A 14,880-nucleotide genomic window follows, 5' to 3' on the forward strand; every position below is an offset into this window, starting at 1 on the left:
GATGTCATATTAATAAATATTTGCAGAGTGCCACGACTTGGCACTGCATTTTAGAGATTTTTAAATGGAGGAGCGTGGCCCCCTGCTCCAGGAGAGTTTACACTCTGGTCCTGGTTCTGTATATGTTTAATGTTATTGTGAGTTATCCATGGAGGGTCTCCTCTCTTTGTGGGGGCTTTGTGGGAAGGAGAGAGGGTGAGGAGACACATGCATAAAAACTAATGACAAATGATGCTATGGAAGGCAGCATGGGTGGCATTAATAATGGAAAATGCCTTTTTTTTTGCATATAGGTTGCTAGTTGAAGTCCAGTTGAGTTCCTCAACACCAAAATTGTATCCCTCTCTCAATGGCAATGTATGGTTATACAGCTGGGGGAGATCCGTAACAATATTAGGATTTAATAATGGGGATGAGGGTCTCACCTCGTCCCACCTGAGTTACATTTGGGATCAGGGAGAGGTGTGAAGTGATGCTCCCTCTTCTGCCCACTGTTACTTTGAGGACTGACGTCTCATAGTTGCACCCTACCCTGATGCATCCTGATGGATTTTCCCAATGAATTTCATAGAATGATAGAATCATTAAGGTTGACAATGGTCAATAAGATTATCAAATCCATCCAATTTGGGGCAGGAGGGGGAGTGTCACATCTCAGATCTCGCTGCACCTGTTGTATCAGATGGCCACAGAGTCTTATTTTCAGCCTAGCACCTTTCTTCAGATTTCTTCTTTCTTCCCCAAAGTAACTATGCTAAGAGCTCACAAGGAGATGATGTTCCAAACATTGCCTTGAGTCTCATAATTATGTTGCTTCAGAAATGCAATCCAGAAAACTCTGTCCCACTGTCTCCAAATCTAATAAGGGGTGGGAGCATCCACTCCCCACATCACCCCATGTCTTCAAGCTGCAATGCCAGAGGGTGTTGTTTGCCCAACAACTGCTTGGTTCCCATGGGGCTTGTTCAGCTGGCAGCCATAAACACTCTTAAAAAGTCCCAGCTCTGGTTTGTTTATTGTTGTGTTGGTGTGGATAGTCCTCTTTCAGGAAAATCCCATGGTAGAAGATGAACCAAGTAATTTTCTGCTGATGGAAATGGCAATATTTTTTTGACCCACGGAAATGCTAGGAAACCTAGCGGCTGATCAACTTCTAGATTTAAACCCTTGACTCAGACCTCAGGTCCTATCAAATAATACCACATATATACATTAAAGCAGTTCCCTTCCAGTGTGTCCCAAAAACTTCCATGTTTTGCACCAGAGCCTGGCCCTGATTTGTGCATGAGCAGCAGGAGGAAAAGCCTTGCAATGTTTTAGCAGTGACATCCACGGTTCAGCAAAGCACTTAGAGAATAACGTGTCACATAGAGATTAAGGGGATTTAAACACATGCTGAAAGGTTTTGGCATATCAGGGCCTGGGGGCTTGTCTATGCAAGACATTGTCTCAGATTAAAGGTTTGTGATGGTTTTAAAGTTTCTAAAGCTCTTCCTAAATAACTCCCCAAATGCATGTGGTTAGTCTAGAGCACATATCCTACCTCATTTAAGTAACCATGACAATCCTGTAGATCTTTTCTCACTACTCTTCTGGGTTTTTTTACCCTCTGTCCCATCTTTTATTTTCTGTTTCCAGAGAATTGCAAAATCACAGAACCATAGGGGTTAGAAGGGATCTCGGGATCATCAAGTTCAACTCCCTGCTAAAGCAGGTTCCCTACAGCTAGTCACATGGGAGAGTGTCCAGGAGGATCTTGAATATCTCCAGAGAAAGAGTCTCCACCACCTCTTTGGGCAACTTACGCCAGCGCTCTATCACTATCATGGTAAAGAAGTTCTTTCTTTCTTGAGCCTACCCCCATCCACCTGACATCGGTCCTTTGATATTTATGACTACTGATAAGACCTCTGCTCAACTTTCTCTTCTCCAGGCTGACCAGTCCCAGATCTCTCAGCCTTTCCTCATAAGGGAGGAATCACCCTAATCACCTTTGTGGTCCTCCTCCGGACTCTCTCCATCAGTTCCCTAACTCTCTTGAACTGTGGAGCCCAGAACTGGACACAGTAATCCAGATGTGACCTCACCAGGGTAGAGTAGAGGGAGAGGATCACCTCCCTCAACCTGTTTGCCACACTCTTCTTGACTCATCATAATATACCAGGCCACACTGCTGGCTCATGGCCAATCTGTTGTCTACCAGGAGCCCCAGGTCCCTCTCTGCAGAGCTCCCTTCCAACAGATCAGCCCCTAACTTGTACTGACATGTTCCATTATTCCTCCCTAGGTGTAGGACTCTACTTTTGCTCTTGTTGAACCTCATCAGTTTCCTCTCCATCCAACTCTCTTTTGCATGTCTTGTCCCAAGAAGCAAAGACAAGCAGTTCTCCTGCATACTGCACGGAGTGGATAGCTGTGTTCCCAGTGCCTTTTTCCATGATTCCCCAGCATGTTGCCTGGTCTTAAGAAACATTTACAAATGCTTACAGTGCAAGAAAACCACATCTCCATCATTCCTCCACACTGTCATTGGCCATTCCCCTCTCATCACCAACAAGTATGAAAGTAGGACTTCCCTTATTGCATTGTGTTGGCATAGTTCCAAGCACAGTAGGTGCCTACTGTGAAAACATGGGTCTTATAACTACTGAGGATCCTGGGTGTGATAGTGAGCCTATCAAGGTGATGGAAGAACAGACAACTCAGAGGGACAAAGTGCTAGTAGGAGCCTTCAATCTGCTGCATCTTATGATGATGAAGGCAACGGGGAGACTTAAGGTAAATACTTCAAAGAAATTGAGGAGTTATCCTTCAAGAAGGTGTCAAGACCAGCTGCCCAGCTGAAGTGCCTCTACACCAATGCATGCAGCTTGGGAAACCAACAGGAGTTGGAAGCCACCATGCCACTGGAAAATTATGACTTTAGGAAAGCCAAATTCCAGATTTTCAGGCAGTTAGTCAACAAATTCCCCTAGGTATCTGTCCTCAAGGACAGGGGAACAGAGCACAGCTGGCAGATGTTTAAGGAGGCTTTCCTCAGGGCACAGGGCTCTGCATTCCTAGGTGTAGCAATTCAGAAAAAGAAGGCAAGAGGCCGGCGTAGCTGAACTGGTACATGCTGGTCAAACTGGAGAGCAAGAAGGTAGTGGCAGCACATATAGGTAACCTATGGGTACAGGGTCCGAAAGACCAAGGTCCAGCTGGAACTGGATTTGGAAGGGGTGCAAAGAAGGATAAGAAAGACTTCTATAGGTACATCAACCAGAAATGGAAAATCCAGGAGGGCATACCACCTAGTGAGCAACAGAAGCATGTTGGTAACAATGGAACAGAGGGAGGTGATATGGGATAACCAGCATGGCTTCACCAAGGGCAGGTTCTGCCTGACTAATCTAGTCATTTGTTATGATGGTGTAACTGTGTTAGTGGACAAGGGAAGAGCCACTGATGCCATTTATCTGGATATCAGCGAGGCCTCTGACACAGTCCCCTTTAACAACCTTCTTTCCAAATTGGAAAGATATGGATTTGATGGGTGGACTGTCTGATGGATGAGGAAATGGTTGTGAGATTGTACTCAGAGTGGTGGTCAGTGCCTCAATGTCTGGATGGAGATTGGTGATGGGTGGTGTCCCTCAGTGGTCAGCACTTGGACCTATATTCTTTAATATCTCAATCAATGACATTGACAGTGGAACTGAATGCATGCTCAACAAGTATGCTGATGACACCAAGCTATGAGGTGTGATCAACACACCAGAGGAAAGGGATGCCATCCAGAGGGACCTAGAGAGGCTGAGCAGTGCTCTGAGCAGGAGCAATGTGTGAGATTCAACAAATCCAAGTGCAAGCTCTGCTTTTGGGTTGAGGCAACCCTCACTACCATTACAAGCCAGGGGATGTAAGGATGAAGAACATCCCTGCTGGAAAGGACATGGGGGTAGTGGTGGATGGTAACCAACATGAGCCAGCACTGTGCCCTCACATCCCTAAAACCAACTGTATGCTGGGCTGCATCCAAAGCAATGTGGCCAGCAGGGCAAGGGAGGTGATCCTGCCCTTCTGCTCTGCAGTGTGAGCCATTACCTGGAGTACTGTGTCCAGATGTGGAGTCCCTCAGAACAGAAGAGACATGGAGTTATTGGAGAGCATCCAGTGGAGTGCTCCAAAAATGTTCCAAGGGATGGAACATCTCCCCTATGAGGACGCTGAGAGAGCTGGGGCTGTGCAGCCTGGAGAAGAGAAGGCTCCAAGGAGACCCAAGAGTGGCCTTCCAGTACCCAAAGGGAGGCTATAAGAAGGAAGGGGACAGACTCTTTAGCAGGGTCTATTGTGATAGTACAAGGGGAAATGGTTTCAAACTAGAAAAGGGGAGATTCACATTGGAGATAAGGAAGAAGATTTTTAGAGTAAGTAAGCGTGGTGAGGCACTGGAACAAGTTGCTCAGAGATGTGGTGGATGCCCCATCCTGGGAGACACTCAAGTTCAGGCTGGATGGGCTCTGAGCACCTGATGGAGCTGTGGGTGTCCCTGTGCACTGCAGGGGAGTTGGATCAGATGATCCTTAATGCTCCCTTCCAGCTCAAATGAGTCTATGCTTCTATGAGACCCTGGAGGAGGATGTGCACACTTCTGGGGTGGGAAGAGGAAGGGGAAATGGCAGTCTCAGGCTGTCTGAGCATCTGATGGCAATTGTCACACAAAGAAAAATGGACAAACTGCATAGCTGCCGGCTAAACTTGGTCTTAAATAATACAGAGGCCTTGGGAATTCAGGACTGTGTATATGGTGTTCTTGAAGTCAATATAGGAAAGCTTGTCAGTGACCTGTATATACAGATGCAATCTTTCCAGTGCAGGGACACATACATAGAAGTATAACCCTAGATAAGTAAGTTTTCCAAAAATAGAACTTTAGGAAATTTATTTGGAGTCTCTTGGTCCTAAGAGTAAAGCATTCATCCTTTTCTTTCCTCTCACCTGACATCTATGATGAAGCTGCATAATCAAAATGGCACAGGTACTTTTGCAAGCAGTGCCAATTCCTTCACAGTTCATAGCTGACATACAAAAAAAAAAAAAAAAAAAAAAAAAAAAAAAAAAAAAAATCATGCTCAGGAAGATGAGGTTTAGAAGCCATTTTCTCCTTCCTCCTCTCTCCTTTCCTCTCCTTTCCTCTCCTTTCCTCTCCTTTCCTCTCCTTTCCTCTCCTCTCCTCTCCTCTCCTCTCCTCTCCTCTCCTCTCCTCTCCTCTCCTCTCCTCTCCTCTCCTCCTCTCTCTCTCTACTCTCCTCTTCTCTCCTCTCCTCTTCTCTTCTCTCCTCTCCTCTCCTCTCTCTCTCTTCTCTCCTCCTCTCTCCTCTCTTCCTTTGTTTTTCTCCCTCTTCTTTACTTCTTTTCTTCTCCTTCCTGTTCTCTTCTTTCCCTTTCTCTTCTCTCCTCTCCCTTTCTCTTTTCCTTTCCTCTGCTTTCCTCTTTCCCTTTCCCTTCTTTACCTTTTCCTTTCCCTTTACTTGTTCTTTCTCCTTTCTTTTTCCTTCCCTTTCTCTTTCCGTTTCCCTTTCTCTTTCCTTTTCCCTTTCCCTTTTTCTTTTTTTCTTATTGTTTTTCTTCTTTCTCCTTTTCTTTCTTTCTTTCTTTTTTTCTTTCTTTCTTCTCTTTCTTTCTTTCTTTCTTTCTTTCTTTCTTTCTTCTTTCTTTCTTTCTTTCTTTCTTTCTTTCTTTCTTTCTTTCTTTCTTTCTTTCTTTCTTTCTTTCTTTCTTTCTTTCTTTTTCTCTTTTTCACTTTCTTTCTCCTTTTTATTCCCTTCCTTTCTCACTTTCACTCTTCCTCTCTTTTTCTCTCGTTTTTCTTTTTTCCACCCTTTATGATTCTATGCTTCTATTCTACGTTCTCTTTCTTCTCCTCTTCTTCTTCTTTTCCTTCTGGATGCAAGCAACCCTCCACCACCCATCACCAATACACCAACGAGAGAAAAACAAACAAACAAACAAACAAACAAACAAACAAAGAAACAAAAAACCCAGATCTCAACACCTGAAGTTTCCAAACTGATTAAATGCAGATCGAAGAACCCGAGGCGGTGCTACCCGGGGGCTGACAGAGCGGGGACGTTTGCTCACAGCCGCGCTGTGACCATCACGAAGTGATTTCTTCCCCTCACAGAAGTTGGAAATCCACCTGACAGCCCCGTGCCTGAAAAGTATCTTTGTCCTTCAGCCGGGCAGCCAGCGAACGCTGATTATCCTCCGGAGAGACCGCGCTTCAAAGTTTTCCGGTGAAAATAGCATTTTTCGCTTTTTTTTTTTTAACTTTTTTTTTTTTTTTTTTCTTGCTAATCATTAACTGCTCATTAAAACGAGCCAACCTCGTGGCACTCTGCCCTCCCCGGAGGCAGCGGGGGCAGCTCCGAAGGGAGGGCTCAATATGGGGGGGGGAGAGAGGTCCTCCCCTTCCCCTCCTCCCCTCTGCGCATCGCTGCGGGCGCGGAGCCCCGCGGAGCACCGCTCCGACCCGCGGGGGATGCGCGGGGCGCGGAGAGCTCCCGGCCGAGCCCTTTGTTATGCTAATCCGGGCTGACATCACGTATCAAAGCCGCGGGGACCGCATATAAGGAGGCTCCGCGGGGCCGCCGAAGCAGAGGGGATCCGGACTCAGCCCTCGCTCTGCCCCGGGTGGAGGTAAGTGGAGATCGGGGGCTTTGGGGTGAGGAGCTGACGGGACACCCCCCCCCTCCCCTTCCTCCGGTATGGGATGGGGCAGTGGTCCCCGGATTGAGGGTAGGAGTGGTGGAGTGAGGGTAGGAGATGGTTTGGAGGGTGTAAGAGGGAGCTGAGCCCCGGGAGGGAGGTTGCAGGGAGAACTGGAGGATGAGGAGAGAGGAGAGAATGGAGGGAGAGGAGAGAATTGGAGGATGTAAAGGAGAGGGGAGAACGGAGGGAGAAGTGAGAGTTGGGGAATAGAGGGAGAAGGGAGGATTGAAGGGTGGGAGAGAAAGGGGAGACCCGGGGCTGCAGGGGAAAAAGGAGACCTGGAGGCTGAAAGGGAGAGAAGAGACCCAAAAGGATGAGTTGGGGTCCAGAGGATGTAGAAAGTTGTGAAACCCAGGGGCTGAAGAGGAGAGACCTGGAGGCTGCAAGAGAGAGGGGAGATCAAGCAGTTACAAGGGAGATCAGGCACCCAGGAGCTGTAAGGGAAAGGGAAGACTAGAGGGGACTAGAAGGGAGAGAGTTGATGCAGAAGCGTATAGGGACATTGGAGTGCTGGATGCTGCAAGAGACAGGGCTGAAAGCATGAAGGGGGATACACCACCCCCTTCTCCCCATCCTCTCTCCAGGTCATTGGGAGATGTGTTACCCTTCATATAAAATACCCTTAAAATAAGAGTCAGCTGGGTGACTTTCCTTCTTGAGTGGGAAAGTTGGGAAAAGGTGAGACGGATATTCACATGTTTATATATAGTCCGTATTCCTCATTCCCATCCTGGAGCTGCACTCTCAGAGGTGTCAGATGGGAACATTTGCTGCATGCAAGGAACTTTTCCTGCATGCAAGAGTAGGACTGCCTGCAAACAGCCCCGGGGTGTCAGGAAAAGGGAGCTCTGAGTTAAAGACGGCGCCGGTTTGAGGAGACCGCGGGCCACTTGCTGCCAGTTTGATCAGTGACCCACAGCTCTGCAGAGCTGTAAACATCACATCTGCCCCCAATGAGTCTCCCTCCTTCCCTCCCCTTTGCAAATTCCTCTTGCAAACGTAACCTGTGCTGGAGCGAGTGGAAAAAGGAGTTTATTGCCTCCCCGAGTAACAGGGGTGCAATCGTGGGCAAAATTTGCAGCTCTTGGGATGGGGAGGTGGATAATTTCTATTCCTCTTTGGGAAAAATAAGTAAATAAAGACAGACAGATAGATAGACAGACAGACAGATAGATTGATGAAAAACCTGATTTTTTTCAATGCACAGAACTAAGATGTTGGATAGTGAGACCGTCTGAGACGTCTTACCCTCAACTGTGTGCTTACTCTCAACGTTTAGCCATTCATGGGAAGGAGATAAGGGGTCTGAAATATCTAAATGGACACTAAAAGGCATGGGCAGGATTAAGGGTTGAAGGTTTCCAGTGTGCTCGTGGAGGGGAGGGAAGCAAAGAGCTTCCAGAGATGAAAAGACAGAGCAATACCCTGAGCTGAGAAGTATGTCTGGATGCTCCTGGCAGCGCTGCCTTCCCCTCCAGTGGATGCATCAAACCCAAATCCAAGTGGGCATTAAAGGAAAACAGCCTATGGCAATGAAATCCTGCCTCCTCTTGAGTTTTGTCTTGGACTTCAAGGGAGATGGGAACTCGCTCTCAGATGTTATTAAAATCCTTTATAATAACAACACTTCTCCAGTAACTCTTTACATCAGGCAGACACTGAGGTTGTGATAGCAGCCAGAATAGAAAAGCACATTTCAGATTGCAGAGCAAACACCCAGGGATATTCCTTCTTCCTTCCACTATTGCTTCTGTAATTGGGACACCAAGGCAGAAAGGTACAGTGGGGACAAACCCAGAGCTGGAGCTCAGGTGAGACATATTTGACCCAAGTTAATGGGTGGCAAAGGGGATCCCCAATGCTGATTGTTCTTCATCCCAAAACTTTGAAAAGACGGTGTTGGGAGGGATGCAGTTGCATCTGTAGAATGAGAGGTAATGGTCTCAAGTTGTACCAGGGGAGGTTCAGATCAGATATTAGGAACCATATCTACTTTGAAAGGGTGGTGATGCATTGGCACAGGCTGCACAGGGAGGTGGTGGAGTCACCATCTGTGAAGGTGTTCAAGAACTATGGAGATGTGGCACTGAGAGACATGGTCAGTGGGCATGGTGGGGTAGGTTGGGGTTGGACTTGATGATCTTAGAGGTCTTTTCTACTTTAACTAACCTATGACTTGTGGATGTCGGTGAGTACTTTTCAAGAGGCAAGCTTTTCTGCTTGTTTTGTCGTTGGCTTTCTTGTGGGGTGGGCTTGCCATTGGAAACCACCGCAAAGACCACAATGAACAGCCTGGAGCAGTTTCTGAAGTGGAGAACTGAAGGGAAACCCATTTACTGCTATTAATATCACTGCTAAAACAAGTCATGCCCCAGAGATAGAGAGAACCCTTGTAAGAATTTGAGTTTGTTTGCTGCTTTGTTTATTTGTTTGGAGTGAAGAAGAAAATGGAGGGGAGGGGGGAATCTCTGAGAGCTTTTTTTCCCTCCGGGCAGCTCTACAGCGATGGGGCTGCGTGTTTATAAAGCCGCTCCGTGAGCTCCAGGTGCCCGAGGACTTGGAAGAAGTGAGAGGCAGAGTTAATGAGGTGAGAAGGAAAGCAGAAGGGAAAGAGCAGAACGCATTTGTTGCAACGGATCAGCCTGAAACATCTGCAGGGCACGGGCACCTGCGTTGGTTGGGAAATGTAGTTTTTTTTTAATTTGTAAAAGGAAAAAAAACTCTGGAGAGAAGGAAGGGAGAGATGGAGAGTGAGATTTGAGCACATCTTAAAAATTATCTCTTTTTTTTTTTTTTTTTCCCCAACCTTTTAGAGAGGAGGAAATAAAGCCAAGCAGCGAATGAAGCCTTGCCGCACGCAGGGTTAAATGGAAACACACAATCAGACCATAACTCAGGGTGTAATTCAAGCCATACGTTTTGTCTGTCTGTTGCCTCGAAAGGTTGTATCAAGGCTTGGCGAGGGAGGGGATAATCCAAACTTCATCGTGATTCATAAACCACTCCTTTGCGATTTGGATAATAGATCTCTTTCACGGCGACTCACCCAACCTCAGAGCTAACCGTGGCTCCGTGCTCTGTCTCCTTCCAGGTTGTGCATCCCCAGCGCAGGGGTTGAAGGAAATACATCGCACAGGAGATTCAGAAGCCTCCTATTTTCCCCTCTTGAAGCTGATTTCCTACTGAAAGTGGGGGACGGTGGAGAAAATGAAGCCGAGCCCGCAATTTTTTCTAGCTGCTTTTCTGTCCTTGATTCTGCAGACGGGGATTTGCTATGGGATAAAATGGATGTAAGTACCCAGCTATCTCTCAGCATTTTTAGAACCTTTGTAGTCACTGCTGCTCTGTTACCCGGTTCTGCAGCTCTGTTATTTGAGCCATTTAAGGAGCAGTGCGTGTTGCACTTCTCCAGACATTCACTGATTTTAAGTGTGTGTACTCGGGGCTTGTGCTAACAACATGCCTCAATCTTCTTTGCAAAATATGCATGATTTAGGCTTGCTTTTTCTTCTCCTCATTGATAGCAGAGGAAAGGCACACACTTGAATGCTCGCATGAGCCACTTATGAAGTTTCTAGTGTCAGCCCCTACCAGCTCCCACTGGGACCAATGGTCATGCGAGCAGGAGCTGAGAGCAGGAGGGAGGGCAGTAGGGATAATCTCCAGCCACAGGGGATGCTTGACAGATAACATGCTTTTTTGGTGGACCTTTTAACCTTTGGATTTTGCGAAGGGTGTTAAAAACGAAGTGGGGAGGGGGGAGGAGGGTGAAGAAATACCAAGGAGTGTGGTCAAGTCTGGATCGAGTTTCCTCTGAGGTAATGTCACTGCAAACAAAGTGAAAACATTGCTATCTCATTTCTTTGCTTAAGCAAGCGATCGATTAGTTGCTTACTGCAAAGCAAACAAACAAACTCCTCCAGCACCCATCTGGTTTCCTGCCCTCTGTTTCTGCTCTGGTTTGAAGCTGCGCACAAAGTAAATAACGGGATGTGGGCTAACCTCAAGTGAGCATCTCCCGTAAATGGCACAATAAAATGAGATGCCAGGGAAAGTCTCTTGTGTGGGATGCAGTGTGTTTAGGTGAGGAACTTGGGGATAGGCAGTGAAATTAGGACAAGAGGTTCCTGCTTTACTCCTCCTTTCACCACAGACCCTGTGCTGTGTTAAACTCCCATCCTTCTGACCCAGCCTTTGCCACTTGAGGCTTTCTTTCCCCTCACCATCTTTTGAAAAGGTGGGATTTTTTCTTTGAAACACAGAATCAGTCATAGAACCACAGAATGGTTTGGGTTGGAAGGAACCTTAAAGCCCACCCAGTTCCAACCCCTTGCCGTGGGCTGCTTGCCCCCCACTTGAACAGGGTGCCAAGGGCCCCATCTAGCCTGTCCTTGAATGCCTACATGGATGAGGCACCCACATCTTCCTTTGACAACTTTCTTACTCTTAAATTAGATGTTTTGGAGTCAGTGCATTCACTGCCCTGCGTGCAGCCAGCAGGGAAAGGACTTAGCAGATGCCTACTCTAAGGATAGACATCAAACACAAGCATCAGGAGATGCTCTCTGGACATGTCATGGAATGCGGGGAGCTGTTTGAGACCACACATCCACCTTTTACATGCATGAAGAGAAGCAGGGTGAATCCTTCCATAGGGTGTTTAAATGCACATGGTCAGGTGGGAAGTCTGACTGCCTGCATTAGGGCATCTTTTGTGCTCTCTCTCCATACTGTGAGGAAGTAGAAGGTATGAAGATCTGATTTGCTTTTCACCATCTTGTCTTTCTACACTGTAGCAGGCACCACGGCTAAGTCTCAAAGCCCAACTCCAAGTATTTAGGTTCTTAGCTTTGCATATATCATAATATCATAGAATTGTTTGAGTTGAAGGGACCCTAGTCCCTAGTCCAACCCCGTTGCAGTGAGCCAGGGACACCCACAGCTCCATCAGGTGCTCAGAGCCCATCCAGCCTGACCTTGGGTGTCTCTATTCTAGTTTGAAACCATTTCCCCTTGTCTTATCACAACAGACCCTGCTAATGAGTCTGCCCCCGGCACCTGGCATAAGGTAGGCATCTCCTCTTAACCCTGAGAGGCAGGGCTTGGTCTGTAAAGCTATTTGCATCTTTCAGCCAGTAAGCAGTTAGGCTGCAAGGGTTTCTTTTGGGAACAAGGAGGCATCTGGGGGAAAGACACTGTGGTTGCCACTCCTCCACTTTCCAGCAGACACATCCCCTTGTTGAAAAACGAGTGGAGAAGATGAAAGCTGGGATTAAAATGGCATCCAAAGCATGAATCGAATCCAGATGTGCCGCCAGGCTCCTCTTGCACCTGCTTGTAACCTGGCAGAGGACTGCACTCCCTGTCCCAGGGCACTTGGTACAATGAGGACACCACCAGCTGGGATTTCACAACGAAATGAGATTTTTTTTTTTAATATTTTTTTTAATTCGCAGCTTCTCCTCCTTTCCCCACCCTTGTTTTTCTACAGAGCCACTGGCCAACTTCTTCCCCCATCCATCGCTCCTTTTCTACCGCTGCAGCGGTGCCAGATGCAGGCTGCTGCCAACCTCGGGGCTCAGAGACCATCTCTATAAATGGCATAGCTGAGCTCACGCTCTTGGATGGAGAGGGAAAGGGATGAGAGGAAAGCACGAGGCAGCATTTTCGGTCGCAGGCTCGTCTCTGCGGTCTGCCCATCGCAACGTTGTTGTAGGCACAGTGCCAGGAGCGAGCTTCAAAGAGGAATGAGGATGGCGGGGAAGGAGATAAGGAGGTGGTTTCTGCCAGATGTTTACAGGCTTGGAAGGGGTTGGGGCAGAAAGCTTGGCGGGCCGGGTCTGCAAGTTGGAGGAAGAGAGAGCGACTGATAGGGAGGGCGATAGGAAATTCAATTTTGATTCAGCGTGTGATGTAATTGCAGGGGGAGGTGGGGAAGAAAAACACTCTTCTCAGCCATTTAGGACTTCCCTGTAACACGAATATTCCCTGTAAATTAGTAGAAGTGGGGAGAATGTAAAATGGAGCTATTTGTTTTATTTTATTTGGCTTATTTTTACAAGGCCTGTGGTCCAGATCCCCAGCTGCTGCAAATCGGCACTGTGCCCTTCCCTGCCATGGAGACATGCAACACCAAGCACCCAGGATGGTGTGTGGGTGCTCAGCATCCCATAAACCTGCCCTTGCTCCCAGAGAAACTCTGTGTTTTGTCATCTTCCATCTAAGCTCCAGGATGTTGCCTGGGTGTAAAGTCAGAGTACTGACAGACCTTTGCAGGATCAGGGCTGCTGTGGACAGACTGGCTTTCTGTTCAGTGCATGTGAGCTTCTAGTCTTAATTTTGCATGCAAGCCCATTCCTAGCCTTAGAGGAGGGCTCTGTAATTCTCTGAGCTTGGTTTGCAGCACAGCAGCCAAGGAGACACAGCCAACATTTTCAATGGGAGATCATAGAATCATTAAGGTTAGAAAAGACCCCCACTGTACCCAGTCACCACATCCCTCAGTGCCACATCTCTATGGTTCTTGAACACCTCCTGGGATGGTGACTCCACCACCTCCCTGAGCAGCTTCTGCCACTCTTTCTGAGAAGTGTTTCCTAATATCCAACCTGAGATACTTCAGGGCCAACACTTAAAGGAACTCTGTCACCTTACTCACTTCCTTTTGCAACCATATGAGCTGACCTAAGGGGACTTGGGTTTGGCCAAGGACTTGATGATCTCTAGAGGTCCCTTCCAGCCCCTACAATACTGTGATTCTGTGATGTTTTCGGATAATTCTGAAAAATAAATGAGCACTAGAGGGAGCTGCAGCCAGATGTGCACACTGCAGATGTTGTGATGTCCAGGCATGGAGCTGCTTTCAAGGCACTTCTACCTGCTTGAAGGTGGCATCTCCTTATCTACACACTGGGGCACAGGTTAGACTGTCCCTGTGTTGAGTGTCACCCTCAATGCAAGAATGGTTGCCAAGAGGATGAAAGCAATGTGTGCTTTTTTGCATAGTTTGCAAAGAGGCTGCAGGTTCAGCCCATTACCATGAGCTACAGCTCTAGGAATGCCATCATTAGGTGGAGTTTGGTCACTTTGGAAGGTCTCTTGGTCCCTCTTGGACATGAAATCATTGAATCACATAATTCTTTTGACTTGGAAGGGACCCTTAAAATCCATCTGTTGAACTCCCCTTCAAGAACAGACCCAGTTGCATCAGGTGCTCAGAGCACCATTCAGCCTGACCATGAATGTCTCCAGGGATGGGGCACCCACCACCTCTCTGGGCAACCTGTGCCAGTGCCTCACCACCCTTATCACAAAAACTCTTTCCTTACATTCAATTTAAATCTCCCCTCTTCTAGTTTGAAACCATTTCCTCTAGTCCTATCAGAGCAGACACTGCTGAAAAGTCTGTCCTTTCTTATATGCCTCACAGTGGGACATGAGCACTGTTCCCAGGCATGAGAACCAAGACCTTTCTGGAGCCAGCAGCGTGCTTTCTCTTGTTTTTTTTTTTTTCTTTTTTTTTTTTTCTTAAATTGGGGAGAAAATGGAAAGATTTTGTGCTTCCCAGCAGTGCCTGCTTCTCCACTTTGGACAAGGAGGGAGGCAGCTGGGACAGTGGGGCATGGGCGCCGGCGAGGGGCTGTCTGCCTGGCACAGGAGCTGCTAGATGAGCTGCCGTGAAAGGACTGCAGGATGGGGACAGCAGGAGGGGAGTGGGCTGGGGGTGAGGGAGAGCTCTATAGGCAGCTCGGGAAAATTTGACAAAGCTCCACGGCCTTCCTCCGGCGCTGGGGCAGCCAATTCACCACTGGCATCGACTTCAGTCGAGCTTGGGCTGGAAGTCAATGGCCTTGTGCCCACTACTGCCAGCGCTGGATTTGGCACCGTATCTGAAAAACTCTTATTTTAAGCTTTTGCTTTAGGGATTTTTTTCCCTTTCTCCTCTCTGCCTTTCTCCTCAGCTTGCTTTCTTTCTTTCTTTCTTTCTTTCTTTCTTTCTTTCTTTCTTTCTTTCTTTCTTTCTTTCTTTCTTTCTTCTCTTTCTTTCTTTCTTCCTTCCTTCCTCTTCTTCCTTCCTTCCTTCCTTCCTTCCTTCCTTCCTTCCTTCTTCTTCCTTCCTTCCTTCCT

At 47.4% G+C, this 14,880-nt stretch overlaps 1 protein-coding gene across 2 annotated transcripts in view; it reads left to right on the forward strand.

Annotated features, from left to right (window-relative positions):
- Positions 1-6,438: 6,438 nt before the first annotated feature.
- WNT11 (Wnt family member 11) overlaps positions 6,439-14,880 on the forward strand; it is a 29,899-nt gene continuing 21,457 nt past the window's right edge. For both annotated transcript variants that reach the window (XM_085216502.1, XM_085216503.1), the window contains exons 1-2: positions 6,439-6,681; positions 9,845-10,043. In XM_085216502.1, the coding sequence (XP_085072628.1) occupies positions 9,961-10,043 (83 nt within the window). In that variant the 5' untranslated portion in view covers positions 6,439-6,681; positions 9,845-9,960. The remainder of the gene's footprint in view (positions 6,682-9,844; positions 10,044-14,880) is intronic.

This window comes from Meleagris gallopavo, chromosome 1 (assembly GCF_905368555.1).
Source record: "Meleagris gallopavo chromosome 1, MGAL_WU_HG_1.1, whole genome shotgun sequence".
Taxonomy (NCBI): domain Eukaryota; kingdom Metazoa; phylum Chordata; class Aves; order Galliformes; family Phasianidae; genus Meleagris; species Meleagris gallopavo.